The sequence below is a fragment of the Atheta coriaria genome, unplaced genomic scaffold, assembly GCF_025399875.1.
Source record: "Atheta coriaria isolate IRGN ID8LTWV9N9 unplaced genomic scaffold, Caltech_Dcor_3.1 hic_scaffold_8_pilon, whole genome shotgun sequence".
In the NCBI taxonomy this organism is placed as follows: Eukaryota; Metazoa; Arthropoda; class Insecta; order Coleoptera; family Staphylinidae; genus Dalotia; species Dalotia coriaria.
The window spans coordinates 1,886,437-1,902,829 of record NW_027045450.1 but is presented as its reverse complement, the minus strand read 5'-3'; the positions used below and the strand labels follow the sequence as shown (position 1 = coordinate 1,902,829).

The 16,393-nt window shown below is 38.4% G+C and overlaps 5 protein-coding genes across 5 annotated transcripts; 3 read left to right on the top strand and 2 right to left on the bottom strand.

Moving 5' to 3' along the window:
- Positions 1-267: 267 nt before the first annotated feature.
- LOC135797732 (katanin p60 ATPase-containing subunit A-like 1) lies at positions 268-2,754 on the bottom strand. Its single transcript, XM_065310231.1, has 3 exons — positions 2,477-2,754; positions 1,714-2,124; positions 268-1,648 (listed from the first exon to the last, which is right to left on the bottom strand). The coding sequence occupies exons 2-3, from the start codon at positions 2,109-2,111 to the stop codon at positions 466-468; spliced, it is 1,581 nt and encodes a 526-aa protein (XP_065166303.1). The 5' UTR covers positions 2,112-2,124; positions 2,477-2,754; the 3' UTR covers positions 268-465.
- A 138-nt stretch (positions 2,755-2,892) lies between these two features.
- jagn (jagunal) lies at positions 2,893-4,463 on the top strand. Its single transcript, XM_065310232.1, has 4 exons — positions 2,893-3,156; positions 3,570-3,711; positions 3,787-4,026; positions 4,097-4,463. Exons 1-4 carry the CDS (start codon positions 3,065-3,067, stop codon positions 4,223-4,225), a joined length of 603 nt encoding a protein of 200 aa, XP_065166304.1. The 5' UTR covers positions 2,893-3,064; the 3' UTR covers positions 4,226-4,463.
- A 1,530-nt stretch (positions 4,464-5,993) lies between these two features.
- hrm (solute carrier family 16 member hermes) lies at positions 5,994-12,585 on the top strand. Its single transcript, XM_065309072.1, has 5 exons — positions 5,994-6,704; positions 9,856-10,086; positions 10,148-10,274; positions 10,447-10,626; positions 10,684-12,585. The coding sequence occupies exons 1-5, from the start codon at positions 6,584-6,586 to the stop codon at positions 11,969-11,971; spliced, it is 1,947 nt and encodes a 648-aa protein (XP_065165144.1). The 5' UTR covers positions 5,994-6,583; the 3' UTR covers positions 11,972-12,585.
- On the bottom strand, positions 12,577-13,524 carry LOC135796946 (UPF0547 protein C16orf87 homolog). The gene is made up of 3 exons (XM_065309073.1): positions 13,250-13,524; positions 13,020-13,196; positions 12,577-12,969 (listed from the first exon to the last, which is right to left on the bottom strand). Exons 1-3 carry the CDS (start codon positions 13,283-13,285, stop codon positions 12,757-12,759), a joined length of 426 nt encoding a protein of 141 aa, XP_065165145.1. The 5' UTR covers positions 13,286-13,524; the 3' UTR covers positions 12,577-12,756.
- A 62-nt stretch (positions 13,525-13,586) lies between these two features.
- Arp6 (Actin-related protein 6) lies at positions 13,587-16,296 on the top strand. The gene is made up of 4 exons (XM_065309071.1): positions 13,587-14,009; positions 14,066-14,135; positions 14,195-14,535; positions 14,597-16,296. The coding sequence occupies exons 1-4, from the start codon at positions 13,898-13,900 to the stop codon at positions 16,243-16,245; spliced, it is 2,172 nt and encodes a 723-aa protein (XP_065165143.1). The 5' UTR covers positions 13,587-13,897; the 3' UTR covers positions 16,246-16,296.
- The last annotated feature ends 97 nt before the right edge of the window (positions 16,297-16,393 follow it).

Genomic DNA, 16,393 nt, shown 5'->3' with positions numbered 1-16,393 from the left:
TCGCATACAATCGTTAAAACGTTTTAAAAGCAGATAACCTCATAATAAAAGTTTATTACTGTTTAAATAATTATCTCTGGACATGTGCGCATGTTACTATCAATATTTCCGATTTTGTTTAATTTGCGCAAAACGTAACATACAGCGCCACCGGTCGGCGAACACAGTAACTATAAAAGTCTGTCAAAAACAAGACGCGCGAAACGCAAACATTTTCAAATATCTGCGAGGAAAATCGATAACATTTTAAATTATGGATATATTCGACTCATTGCACATTGTATTGATTCGACTACAATCGTTTACAGCATTGATATTAGATTAATTATGGCATAATTATGCGCAATTTTAGATCTTCTATAAAAATATTGAAAAAAAAAACTAAAACAAATAATAAATAAATGCGTTAGAAGGTTAAACTTATTAATCAGGAATAACTCTATGAAAGGCACCGCTTCCTCCCCATCATGACGATCCAAACTCATTCATCCACTTCTCATACTTGTCTAAATCATCCTGTGACACACTTTTGTTGTTCTTATCAATGGCCTCCTCAAAATCCCTCTCAGTTACGGGCAGGTCCAGCTCCTCTTTGGGCAACTGTTTGATCTGATCCGGTTTCAACCCAAAGATCTTCCTACGCATGGACATCATCGACGCATCTCGGCAGACATTCGTAATATCCGCACCGGAATACCCTCGCATTTTCTTAGCAATTGCCGGTAGATTAACATCCGGATCAAGCTTCACCTCTCTGAGATTTATCTGCAATAGAGCTTCTCTACCTTCCTGAGTGGGCAGAGGAATATAAATGCGTTTTTCAAGACGTCTACGTAGGGCCTCATCGATGTCCCAGGGAAAGTTGGTGGCTGCCAGCACCATCACAACCTTACCAGCATCTTCAACATTAGCGGTGATTCCGTCCATTTGAACCAATAGTTCTGATTTAACCCGCCGGGATGCTTCATGTTCTGATTCTGAACCACGACGTGAGCAAAGCGAGTCTATTTCATCAATGAAAATAGTACTAGGCGCGTAAAACCTTGCCATTTCGAATAGCAGACGTACCATCTTCTCAGACTCACCACGATATTTCGAGGTAAGCGTCGAAGATGACACATTGAAGAATGTGGTCTCACATTCGGTGGCCACGGCTTTCGCCAGCATTGTTTTACCGGTTCCGGGTGGTCCTACCATGAGGACACCCTTCCATGGTCGACGGATACCAGTGAAGAACTTTGGCATCCACATTGGAAGGACCACTGCTTCCTCAAGCAAACGTTTTGCCTCCTTGAGGTCAGCAATATCTTCCCATCTGATATTAGGGTTCTTCTGAACAATATCTCTTTCAAGTGTATCTACTAAATCACGGTCCATACCATGACATTCAAACTTCTTCTCTTCTTCCGGTTCAGATTTTTCCGCTTTCTCGTTATCTACGTCTTTGATGTCCTTATCTATGGCGACTTTATTCGAGTCTGGATTACGCGCTGATTTTGAAGATGATGGTCTTTCAACCTTACCACCTTTTGTGGGTCGTACCGATGACGTGCGTGATGTTGACGAACTTGTGCGGGCGCTGGGTGCGTTTGATCTTCGTGGCGGCTCTGGTTTTTTCTTTGTTTTTGGTTTCGGCCCATTTTGAACTCTAAAATGTTCACCCACACCCGGTCATCTTTTATGTTTTTACTTATACCTAGTATATCAACAAACCTATTAACAGTATATCCTCCATCTCCTGGAGGTGGTGGTGGCCATACATCTGGATCATAAGTGTCACCAAAATTGAAATCACTATCCTTCACAGGCTCATCTGGTATCGGTAATCTCCTAGCACCCGAAGGTGCGTTAGTACCCACATTTAGCCTTAGAGAGTGCAAAGTGGCTGTGATACTCTTCACCCGGTCATATTCCAATGCAATTCTTTGCTTGGCCTGCAGCCATTTGTTCTTTCTCAAGGGATCTGTGATGTTGATGATCAGCTGTGTGACCAACTGCATGGTCCCAGCATAGTACACCTCAGCACTCTCATAGTTCCCTATCATGGAGGACTCTCTGGCTAGTGTTAAATTATCACAGATTTCCTTTGGAGTTTCTGCCATAATGACCATCCCAAAATCCGTTCTGGAATTACACTCTTCATCAGCCTCTGCCACTATATACTAGTACACTATGCACACCCATTCCAAAACCAAACACTGAGCATGCAAAAGGTAAGTGACACAATACACCAGTAAACCAATACTTGTTAAACAAACAAATGATTAGTTATTTAAACAAGTGCCAATGGCATGCAAATAAACTAAACTGTTTATACTTGATTGTGAAAATGACTAATCTAGGTCTAACACCTATATTCTCACGCTTGAACTAAATAGGAGTTACGAATGTCTTAAGAAGTTATAAATACTAAATTAGTGGATAAAAATGCAGGCCACCCATGGGTGAAAGCAAATAGTGTTGGAATTAGACTCACCAACGTGAAGACGGCGTACAGGAATAAAATTTTACCACGTGGTAAATGCGAGGTTTAATTAAGATTGAAGAAGTCGTGTGTGGGGCGGCTAAAATCGCGACTTGAAACGACATTTGCGTTTGCACACTCATGCTCCCATACACCACTATGACTACATCCCACTGTTTTCAGCTGTTTAAGTACAAACTCGCCTTTCTAGTCATTTTAAAGATTCTAAAGCTTGACTCACACGATAATCCACAGAAAAAATAAAACCGTGTGAATGTAGAGTCACATATCGATCAAAACAAGTGAATTATTTTCATCTTAGGTAAATAAATACCTCAGATAACGATTAAATTACACGTGTTTTTATTAAATGCAGATAAATACCGATAACGTCCACGTGCGCCATCTGACCGCAAGCGGGTGCAATCACGTCGTCCACGTTTAGACAACTCACGCAGCTCGTAACTCTCTCCGCAGGAATATTTTCCTGGTGCGGCGTTCGTTCTAAAAATTGGCTCAACCAGCTGGCGGCCGCGCGTGGGGTCTTACGAGGTTATTTCTGGTCCTCGAATGCAGTGAATCGTCGGGGGTGGCTGCGAGATGGCCAGCAAGGGATTGCACTACACCCCGTTGGGGACGGATGGCACTGACCACGCGTACAGGCAGCGGGTCGCCTCCCAATATCCGATCAGGTAAATCAAAATAAATATAAATATAACCTCCAAAACGCGCAGGATTTTCCTGCGAGCTCACGCGAAATTCCACGCACACGCACGCACCGCAGACAGGACGCGAGATGACGAATTTATATTTAATTTCGTGCTGCCACGTCGCGATTCATTCACATCTTAATCTTAATGAAAACAGCGTTGATTTGGCAATAATTCGATTGTTATGTAATGTTTTTCAAACCTTTTGATTCAGTCTTTCCGTTTTCTACATCAAAGTCTGTTGTTATTATTAGAATAAACAAAAATGTTTTGTTTGGCATCACCATCTACCGCAAATTGAAGTTTTGAAATCATTATTAACTCACATACACACACACATGATATGATTTTGTACTTTGAATGATAACTCACCAATGTGTTCTTTTTGTTTTTAGTGCTTTAAATAAATCAAGGCTAAAGCATTGCATATTTTTCCATTATTTACTGTTCTTTGTTATGTTAGCCAAGTTATCAGCTGATATATTAGACAAATTAGATATATTTATCTTAGAAATTGAAGAGCTTAGAATTCCACAGGTGAGTTGAGTAAACTTTTATGTTTTTTGTGCGTATTTTAAGCAAATTTTGAATTTTTTTGCATTTTTATTGTAGCCACTTTGGTGGGAATACATTTGGTGCATCAGCCTGTTATTCTCGTTCTTGGGACTGGCCGCAATCCGAAAAAATCGCGTCAAACCGATGCAGCACTATCTCATCGGTTTGCTCGCTTTTGGTTACCTGCCTTGCCTGTATGGCTTTGCGTTTTACTTTGGCGACGTCTGGACGTATTTGACGTGCGATCCAGAACTTGAAGATGATATGCGTGATTTGGACAATGTTCACATGTGGCAAGTAAGTTAAAATCACTTTTCTCTTGCTTAAAACAATTAAATTACCTTGAAATTATTTTATTTATTTGCAGGGAATGCCATATGGTCTTCTATGGTACGGTTTCATAATCGTCGCGATACAAATCCACGCATTCTCAACGTACTTTGCGTACAATTTGCTCAAGGCGTGGAAATCGCGAGGTGGCCGCAAAATGGAATGATGGAGAAGATGCATTTTGTAACTTCACTACCAAAAACCCGACAATGTTTTCAAAACTTCAAATGAGCAATACATGCATAGTTATAAACGAAACTTTTCTATTATTTCATTGTCTGTCATTGTGTTCATTAATTAAATTATAAATTCATCAAAATCTGTCGATTTTTTTGATAATGTTATGTTTGAAAGACAAAATCTATGTAATAAATTATTGCTGTCTAATAAAATTTATAAATTTATGCTTCCTGCCTTACTAATAAAATTTATTTTCTTGTTCATTAAGTTGCCTATGTTTAACTTGGTCTTTAGACATAAAAATATCGTAAGAGTCTAAATTTATAATTAATCTCTTCGTAATTTCTCGTTTTACGTTAATACTTGTTGACTTTTTGACATCATGTCATAATTGTATCAAATTTACAAAGAAAACTTATAAATCAAGGCAACGGCGTCAACATAAAATGCAAATATTTATGTTCTGAGTGTATGCGAGACAGGCGGGATTCACGACCGCTGAGAAGGATCGTGAACGTCGTGAACTTTGCGCTTCACAGCACACGTTCCCCACGTTCCGCACTTAAATTTGGCACAATTCGTCGTCAGAGTGCGAGTACACAAAGATATGCTGTGCCACGTTTTCGAGACATGTCACTTGAGGGCTTTTCCGATTGAAAATCACCGTTCAAAGGTCAATGAATGTGTGAAATATGCAAAAAAACGAATTTGGTCTCAAATTACTATGTTACCCAATGTAAACTGAAAGCGCGTCCGGTCATTAGGGCATAATGGTCAATTCCACGAGGAAATTAGACGTTGCCGACTAATTTTGACGCTAACAAGTTAATTAATTTCCAATTAGCACTAATTTGATTGAATTTACATTAATTTCTGCGCACTTCTGCTGTAAAACACGATTAAAACTTTAATTCACGCATTTTTCATACTTTTTAATACTTAACATAAGCAAACTTTATGTTGACACTTCACAAAGTAAATAAACTGTGTTTGTTTAGTAAAAAAACTACACGTTCGTCGCCTAATATGTTTTTAAAGTCTCATATTCCATAAACGAAACATTACACCAAGCGATAAGTTTTTTTCCCTCATGCTTCATTAAAACAGCCTAAAATTTCATGCATGATTAAATCTCTAGCTTGATCTGAGTTTAAAACATCTTAAAAAATAACAAATTTTAAATTACCAGATGAAATTGTAGTACCTAAACTTCGTAGATGCATGAATAAATGCATTGAAAATAAAGACGCATTACATTTTACGAGTGTTGAGCGCATAAAACTTTACTCGAAAACCAATTTTTCATGATCAACACTATTCTTACACAATCTCGATAAACAAATGTATTTTACCAATTTATGCAAACACATCACTTTACAAGATGGATTTTCATTTGTTTTTCAATTTTATGTGTTTGCATCAACATATTTATTCGGTAAAATTTCCTCTGTTGCCGTTATTTATTAGAGTTTATTAATACTCAGTTTGTTTTATGATTTATTCTTTTTATGCATTTTATAACCGCAGAATTGTTACTGTGGAAATTTCCATTGCTTGGAAATATTTTCAATTAAATTGCAGCAAAGAAACATTAAATTATTTCAAATTAATTCTACACGAGTCAATGAAAAGGTCCTTTTATTGGTACACATGCAGATGTGAAATGAAGCATGTACTACGCCTGCGTCCTGCTGGAAACGCCAGCAGGACACGCCGCGTTTGGCGTCGCGCTGGCAGGCAGACAGCAGGCCAGCAGGCGTTCTGCGTTCAGTGCGTTCAATCAGTCGCAGGCTGCGCGTGTTCAGCTTCGCGTTCTCGTCGCTTTCAAACCCGCAAAACGGCGATGCCGGTCGTCGAAAAAACGCCAGAACGACGCCGCCCGCGCGACCGGAAACTCCACCACCATACATTTTATTTCTGTGCCAAAAGGACATAAATTCACCGCAAACACGCGCTATAATTACCGAAAATTAAAAAACAAAAGTGAATGGAATTACTAAAGTATTAACTACTTTTAAACTACATTGTAGCCTGAGCGTTATTATGTTAAATCAACGGTTTTTAACGAACGTTTAATAGAGTTGTGTGCTGTGTGTGATTTCGTTCACTCCCCGCGGCACGTGGTGACTGTGGTTACCAATATGATAACGCAATCGTCTGTGAAGTAAAGTTGTCGACTCCCGATTACTGGCGCGATTGGAGTGCCGACACGCGGATCGTTAACATTCTCAATCGATCGCCGCTGTGAACATGATTGGCATGATCTCTACTAATTGACACGAAGAACACAGTGTTCGTGTGTTGTGAGTGCGCGCGTTGTGGTTTCCTCGCAAAAGGTGAAGCAATGAGTTCGCCAGCGAAAGTCGACAACGGTGTGCAGGACCGCCTCCTCGACACCGCCGCCAACAAGGACGACAAGAATGTGCAAATCGTCAAAAAGACAGAAAATGGCAAACATAAAAAAGGTATGCGCATAAAACATTAATAAATAAATTAAACAAATACCTAGTTATGGCAATCACGCAATGAACAAAATTAAAATGATTTATTGTAGAAATCATTCACAAATTCCTCGCGTGACGGAAAACATAATTTTTAATGAAAAAATTTAATTTGAGTGCAAACACTATAAAAATCTAAATAAAGCGTGTGTGTTGCAGTAGTTCACAAAGCAAAACACGTTCTATTTCTATAAATGGCACAGCACGCACGATAATTTAATTTGGAATTGGAAACAGATGCAGATATTTCATTTCCGCACTCATTCTACCTATATTTTCTCTTTGTATCCAATCTATTTATTTCCGATAAATACTATGTTTATGATTACTAAGGTTTTTAAAAACTTTCATTTGTGTTTTGAACTTTAACGACTTAAATTAGCAATTCAAACGAGTCTAACAACATGTCGAAAGTTGGATGAGTTAAACACATACATGAAATTCTCCTTGACCTAATATGCGCGTCCGTAGATGATGTGAACTTGTGATTTAACACCAATTTTAATTGTAACCAGAAACTATAGCTGTACAAACTGGATTAGACCAATTTGAGTGGAAAAACTGGCGTAGGAAATGACTGCATGTGACTCATAGCGATCAACACATGAAACCAGATAGATAATGAAAGCAAACGCTGTGCCAGTGTCGCCTTTTGATTGCGTCCAATAAAACCAAGCGTCTGATTATTTATTATTAAAGCGAATCGGACCACACACAACACTCCCAACTGTCAGTCTTAATCGGAAACGTCCAGAAGCGCTTCAATTGCGTTCAATTTTACGTTAATAATTGTGGAATTTGCCACAGTGTTGATTTTAATTAAAAGTTTCACGCTTTAATTCAAGCGCCAAAAACAAAACAATGTCGCAACGTCTGAAAATGGCACGAGTTGCACCATGATGGCGGCCGAGCCTATTTGTATTGATGTATGGTTTGTATCGTTTCTAGGACAGGAAATTAATTTGAACTACGCACGAGAATGAATTGTAGCGGCGTCGAGGCAAATTATATTGTTGATTATTTACCTATGCTTACATTTTGGACAATGCACGAATGGTCTAGATGTTTACTCTGTGAGTAAATCGAGTTATTTGTACGAAGAATTAGCCCACTGTGTTTGCATGCCTATTTCTAGTCATAACTAGCGAAGAATTTCGTGTTTACCAATTGCTAATGCCATTGTCGACCGTGAATGTGTCATTTGTTGTCAATTTATCACTGTGATAAATGTATTTTGGTGATCGTTAAACACGAATCAATAAACCTACGAAGCCAACAGACCGAATAAAATCTTTTATTTTCACATTTTCCAGCGAAAACAGATGCGTTGCAGACATTTGGTTCGTTAACCCTATTTTAACAAGAATTACAAGACCACAAAAAGTGTAATTATCCGTAATCCTTGAGATCAAAATTGAGCGCGTTTTTTGCGCCTCTAAATTGGCCTCAAATTAGAAATTAAACCGAATCAAGGTTGGCATTTACATGCGGCATAATTCATTACGAGTAACAAACATTAGATGACTGATTAGATAAACGAAATTGCGATTTATGCGCGGGTTGTGTGAAGCATTATTTACACATTTCGCCACAAGTACAACTCTACTACAAGTTATGAGTTACTTGATTCAGATCACACTTCAAACATGTCATTCGCGAGAAATAAAAGAAAAAACAATAAAAACTAAACCATACAGTGCAGATAACATTACTTTCGCTCTCAATTTATAAATTACATTTACTTGGTGAACTCCGGCTACGCGAATCATATGGCGTTATTGATTTTCACCACGAAACTCAGGTCCCCACGTGCCAACGTTGCAACAGCTGCAAACAGATAGAATCCTGTCTTTTAGTTACATTTCCGGATGCAACTCACCCTGATATATTTACATGTAACTATCGATTGCTATCTGCCATCATTACACATTGACGTGTCCGAAGGGTGAACGAACCAGTCGTGCTTGCAATGCTTTCAATTGCAATGATTGCAACATTGCGCGTAGTAAATGCTAGTAAACAAGCGATGACATGATGTTTCATTACGTGTCATGCTTACGCGTCATTAGTTTCGACCAAAACACATCGATAGTGATTTAATTTCACCATTTTTTACTTTGTAAAATTAACTTTTTATTTGTACCAATAAAAAAACGCCTGTCGACTGGTATCTAATGAATATTCCAGTCATAAAATCGTCACGAGTCGTGTTCATGTGTGAATAATTACCGAGATTGCTTTGTTTGAAGTTATGCAACAGAAAAATGCAATAAAAAACATGGAGGAAACGTAGAGGTTATCTCACGTTTCGATGAACCATCTCGTGGACGCGCTCGTGTTGCAAATATTTGCATATCATAACTATTGCAAAAATTCATCACTTTAAGCACATTTCAAGGACGTTTAAGTTCACTTTGTGTGCTTTTTGTACCTGATTTATTTTTTCGTTTTTTTGCTTATTTAAACTTTTCTGAAACTGACCGTAACCGGTACGAGTCTAAGTGTAGATGATATGTCTCCACTCATAATATGTAATTGTCGTGGCGAATTCAAGGTTTCCACGACGCGTACGTAGATTTAATGAGCCTTTTGTTTCACGACTGTGGACGTGCCGTAATTGTAGATACGTCGAACGCCTCAGAAGGCGGCTATGTACATAATTTCGCTTTCCTTCGACTTCGATAGCCGCGTGTGTTTGCTCGTGCACTTGTTTTCGTCGCAACAGATTATCTGTTGACGTTCGAGAGTCAGCGAATTTACAATTCGCAATTTCCTTTCCGAATCAGGCCACTGATTAAAATCACAATATGTTTCTTTCATATCTGATCGACGTAACTTTCGAACAATGGGCGTTGAAATTGATCAAATATCATTTTCGCCGCTGCAATTTCAAACTTTTAAATTATTACCTTCTACGTAAAGTAATATTTTTTGTTGCTGATAAGCTATCGCTAATGTTATAAGTTATAACTGTGCGGCATATTTTCGATCGTTTGGTTGTCATGGCAACCAGACTATCCTTGAAGTTTGTTACCGATTTACGATTTATTTTATTTTTATGTGCTGAAGGTTGTAGCTTGTAGCACTAATGACGAAATTCTGTTTTCTTTTCCAGAAGTGGCGATTGTAATCAAAAACAATGACAAAAAAGATTGGAAGCTGGTGCCGCCGGACGGTGGCTGGGGTTGGTTGGTGTTGTTGGGAGCAACGATGGTTAACGTCCTTGTTCCAGGCACTGTGAAATCCTTCGGCGTGTTATTCGTGGAATTTTTGGAAGTTTTCCAGGCGTCACCGGCCACAGCCGCATGGATCCCAGCCCTTTGTTACTTTTTATACAGCTCTTTAGGTAATCCACTCTAATTCCTACATTTTTCGCAAAAATTAAACAAAAATATTTTTATTTTCAGGCCCGGTCTCTAGTATACTATCGCTGAAATATTCATATCGCACCGTCACCATATTGGGAGGTACATGTGCAGCTTTAGGAATGATTTTAAGTTATTTTGCCAATTCAGTTACGTTCTTGTACCTTAGGTATGTACACCCCTTTCTCGGACATATCTATAAGCATCATGTGTGCATCTTTCGCTTTCTAATCTTCCGCTAAATGTACACCACACACATTACGATTAAAATAAGATTATCTACGAGATCGTTTTGTGGGCATTGCGTTTATTATGAATAAATTCTTGGTGACTTGTTACAGTTACGGCGTGTTGGTCGGTACGGGCGCTGGGTTATCATTTCCGCCTACGGTGTACATCGTGACCAGCTATTTTGTGCGTTATCGTGGACTTGCTAATGGATTATGCATTTCCGGGTCGGCGATTGGTTCAATCATCTTACCGCCATTGCTACGCGTACTTTTAGAAATCTACGACTATAGGTATAACCATCAAATGCTTACCAAACATAAAAAATGATTTTTGAAATGTTTTTTTAGAGGTGCTGTCCTTTTGATGGGTGGTATTACTCTGAATGTCTTAGCAGCCGCGCTTCTATACCACCCTGTAGAGGACCACATGAAAAGGGTACCTCGAGATGAAAAGGATAACGAAATCGAAGAGGATCCCGAAGAGGAACCTTTGAAACCCAAGTTCATGATCACAGGCGATGATAGCTCATCACTGCATTTAAACCGCAATGACTCCTTCGTTGAGAACACGGATATCACGCAGAACAAGTTCATCCGCAGTGTTTCCAGTGTGGCGGTACCTAATTATCGAAATCATGCGTTCGGGCGCGAAAGGAAAATCTCCATGCCTGGTGCGCCTAGGAATGAGATGACCCGGGTGAGATCTGGTGTTGCAGTGTCGAATATGCACAGCAACAACAGTGCTACTGCATTGGCCGCGCTCCCGGAAGGAATGAACGGCCTTGGAGAGTATCCGCACAGTAGACAAACCAGTACAAGGAGAAGAGTCCCGCGTCGTAGTCCATCCACAAGCTCATTCCAATATATCTCCACTCCCTACCACGGCAGTACACTTACCCTCCAACCGGAAATCTTCGCCTCTTCTTTCAGTTTGCGTTCTACGCAAACCAAAGCATCTGATGGGCAAACTAAAGCCCCTGTTGACCAAAAGAAGAAATTCTTTGACTTAAGTCTCCTAAAAGACCCGCTCTACCTCATTATTCTCATCTCTAACTCGACGAACGCAATCAGCTACACGAACTTCATCATTCTCCTGCCGTCCTTCGCCATCGCGCTCAACTACGATAAAAACCAAGGCGCGCTTTTACTCTCCGTGGTCTCTGCGTTGGACCTGGTGGGTCGCATTGGTGGTTCCGCCCTGTCCGATTTAAATCTTATCCCGAAACAGTGGTATTTCATCGGAGGCCTTCTTGTATCAGGCATATCATTAGCCATATTACCGTTTTTCGAAGGCTATGTTATGATTTGCATATTTTGTTCGTGTTTCGGACTCGCGTCGGGTATGTACGTAGGCGTGACGGCCGTGATAATGGCCGATATGTTAGGCACAGAACGCCTGCAATCAACGTATGGGATTTCGTTATTCGTCAACGGAATTCTACAATTGATCGGACCACCCATTTGTGGTATATGGTTCGAAAGTACAAAATCCTACGTATCACTATTCTTCTGTCTCGGAATGGTACTGATCGTAGGTGCTGCTATCTGGGGCTTTGTGCCGTTTATTAAAAAACGCAAGCAAGTCGTAGAAAATGCAGAAAATGACTACGACGACGAGGCTATCGAAGAAGAATAGCTTATTTCTTAAACTTACCAAGCTTTTCTTGTCTTCCCATTGCAGATTTATGCAAACATGCAAGTTTTACCGTATTTATATGTACCAGAACTTCCATTTCTTAACTTAACATTTATTTTTATTTATAAAGTTAACCATATTTTAGTTACTGACGATGTACGGCTCGGGTATTGGGTTTTCGCTGATAATTTTTCGATTAATTTATGAAATGTCGCGGCTAGTGAACAAATATTGTATTTAAATGATGACGATGGTGAAGACTTAGCTCAAGTCAATTGTGTATTGAAACTGACTCTAGTGATCTATGCAATATTGTACTGTACTTAGATAACTACAATGATTGCTGCACAGCTGATGCCTTTAACAAAAACATTCAAGAGCGGTAGAGCTTGAATGATGCACAATGCGTTGACGAAACGCAAGAAGAGAATTATTTTCAAACAAACTAGATAATTGGACCACTTCAGGGTTAATAATATGACTAATACTGCAAGTTTTCTATGTAAGTGACGACGTGTGGTGTGAATTCCCATGCCCATTATGTTAATAAATTAATTAAATGATAAGTTGTACTTATGTTACCATTTGTATAATATATTATAAAGTTTAATGTATGTTATGACTTTTTATTCGTAAATTGCACACCATTATTGATTACTTTACTTAATTCTACAAATGACACATTACCCATGAGTAGAAAACAATATAAAACATTGTTTTCACATATTGGCGAATCAACTGAGATCTTCTTTAAGAACTATACTATCTCAAGATGACGTTCAACCTTAATCTGAAGGTTTCCATGTGACTACCTGCATTTTCCTGTTTAATTCTTCTAAAATCAATGAACACTGCAGGTGTTTTTCTGGGCTTAGATTTGCCATGATATCATCATCATCATCCTCCTCTTTTTTCATCTTTTTTCTTTTTGGTTTCGATAATTCACGCCGTGCTATACCATCTTCATCATTATCACATTCACTGTGCCTGGTTTTTGTCTACAATTTCATTTATAATATTTGCCAACTGTGGACTTATTACTTAATACCTTTTTGACCTGCTTATCATACTCCAATGCATCATAATAATCTGGTTTTTCTCGACGTACGCGCTGCGTGCGTCGACGTATATCGTCTTGTGGATTGGCAATAGAAGTGACTTTTGCTGTTTTTCTAGCATTAAAGAAAGAATGGCCACAAGGACATGCTTTGCATGCTACAGGGACCTTCAAAATTCATTCATCAGTTAGGAATATTATTCGATCGTGGTTTTGTTTACCTGCTGGTCGCATTTCGGGCAACCTTTGGCAATCATTGGAAGAAATTGACCACTACATGATTGAAGAAGTAAACAATGAAGAATAGGCTTGTCAGCAAGCAAAACAAAGAGCAACAAAGAAGCGCGGTGGTTAGAATTGTAACGTTATTGACACCCGCACTCGTGGAATTATCGTCGTCACGAGGAGACGATAGTCTACCGATAGAATCACGTTAAACTACCTTAAAACGTAAGGTAAACTAATCGCAGCACATAATTACATGCTACAAGCACTTGAATCAGTGCTGTCAAGGCTTTTCAAGGATGTTTAGTATACTAGGCGTTTACGAATTGTACTCTAAACATTTTAATAACAATTAGTCATGGAAAACAAGTTTTTATTACCAAAACAAAGGAGTATTGTTTGGTATGAAGTGTAAACAATGTTTTTGTTTACATTGCAAAGAGTCAGATTCGTCAAAACATAAAAAACTTGTTTTATTTTAGTCTTGTTTTAGTACTCGTAGCGACATCTTAACAAAAACAATTCAACTAAGTGACAACCGCTATCAAAACATTGCTTAAAGGTTAAATCCAATAGAAAAACATTACCAATAACTCGATTATTTTAATATTGCCGGAAGAGTAATTTTAAAAAGTGTTTTCCAAATGGAAGCTGCAAAGCGTTCGCGGATAGACGCCAAGTGTTACAATGAGCAACGAAACTATCGCAAGCGTTCTAAAGTTGCAGGCGCGGGTCTCTCAGGGAAAGATTCACCTGGTAAGTTTCTATTGATTGTTTTTGATAATTTAAACCATTAAACTCTATAATTTCAGTTAAAGCTTTGATATTAGACAATGGAGGATACTCTATCAAAGTTGGATATAGCACAGACAAGAAACCACTGTAAATATTTTGTATATTGCAAAAACTATAGAAATTATATTCTATTTTGTGTTTTGTAGAAATTTACCAAACTGTATTATGAAAGCAAAATCAGAAAGGAAGAGAGTGTTTGTATCAGACCAAATTGAAGACTGCAGAGACCTCTCAGGCTTGTATTACATGTATCCTCATGAAAAAGGATACATTACAAAGTTTGATATCCAGAAAAATGTTTGGGATTACACCTTCAACAAGTATCCTATTTATGATAACACTGTGATGCTCACACAGCCAATTTATAACTTTAAAACTATTCAGGAATACACTGATGAAATTTTCTTTGAGGAATATGATATCAAATCAATATTCAAGGCAAATGCAACAGATTTATGTTATTACAAATATAACAAACAATTTAAAGGTAAGTACTGCTTCTTAACTCACAAAACAATTGTTTTTGTAATTTTATGATGATGTTTTAGCTGTTGATAACTCTTCTTGTCTTGTGGTTGATTCTGGCTTCAGTTTTACTCATATTGTTCCTTATATTAATGGAAAAAAATATGCAGATGGTATAATCCGGATAAATCTCGGTGGAAAACTGCTCACAAACTATTTGAAAGATGTTCTTTCCTATAGACAACTTCATGTGATGGATGAAACTTATGTTATTAATCAAGTCAAGGAAGATTTGTGTTTCATGGCGAATAATTTCAAGGCTGACATGCACAGAGCAAAGACCACACACGAAATTGTTAAGAATTATGTCCTGCCTGATTTTCACAACATTCGACGCGGATATATCCAAGAGAATCCAACAGATGAACTAGCAGAAAACTGTCAAATCTTAAGACTTAATAATGAACGTATTACAATACCAGAAGTAATGTTAAGACCGTCGATTATCCCTGGATATGACTTTGCTGGGATGGCGGAATGCATTGGACACTCAATAAAAAGATGTCCTAAAGAGTATCAAGCAGAAATAGCGCAGAATGTTATCCTTGTTGGTGGAAACACTTTATTTCCTGGATTTAGGGATCGGCTTGAAATTGACGCGAGAATATTTTTACCATGTGACTATGATCTTAAGATATATCAACCGGACGATCCGTTAAATTATGCATGGCTTGGTGGGAGATTAATGTCCAAGGATCCTGCGTTTAGAAAGCGTTGTGTAAGCAAACAAAAGTACGAAGAAGAAGGCTCGAATTATCTTTATGATAAGTTTAATGCGTATAGTCGGGTGGAGAAAGATCCACCAAAGGATAATTCTGACAATAAAGAAGAGTTTAGTTATCTCAACTATTGGAAAAACGAAGGAGTGGATATTTTCCAGAAGGAACCACTAGCTCCAGTGAAAGATCCAGAGATACAGTTTAAACTTGAAGGAGAAAATATAGAAGAATACGATGGCAAGTTTGTTTCACTTGATTTCGAAATAGAAAACCCTGCAGAAGAGAAAACTGAAGAAATTATAACTTCAACAACAGCAGCTGAAGATGCTGCTAGGTTGTTAAGGAGAAAACGATCGATAATCGCCAATTCACAGAGTCTTCTACGACCTACTACAGTTTTACCAACAACCAGTAAACTAATTCCAATTGCCACGTCGATTGGATCACTTACTCCGACATTAACAACGTTAACAACGACAGCAACAAGTCGAACGATTACAACTCTATCATCCAACAAGCAACTAATTCTTGGGAGTTTAACGAAAAGTGGACAACTTGTATCGATAAACTCCAATATGCTTAAAACAGCTCGTGTGAACGCACCCAATATCCTCAACAATAATATTGTTTTACCAAGATTGACAAGGATTCAACCGCGTGTTATTCGTCCAGTTTTTAAAACTGTGCAATCCGGTACAATTGTAACTTCACAGCAGGGCAAAATTACACAGTACATTTCTTTGGGTAATTCAGTGAATCTAAGCAGTTTAGCCGTGCAGTCGACTGCTAGCAGCTCGAAAACTGTCTTAGCGCCCAGCATTTTGAATAATGCAGTGATCGTTCCGCAAAACATGCTCGCAAGCAAAAATTTAACTTTTCAGATTATTCCGATCAAGCCCGGCCAGGGAAATATTATATTAACGCAGGCCAAGACCTCGCAAGAGCAAAAGTAATTGTAAGCGTTTGTTAGACATGGAAATAAAATATTTATTTTTTACTTCTGATGACTTGCGTTTTTGTATCTTTGCGCATCCGCGTAATTATTCGAGAATTGTTAAAGTTTCAGTGTTACCTGACTACGTCGCGATGTTCTTTCATGGA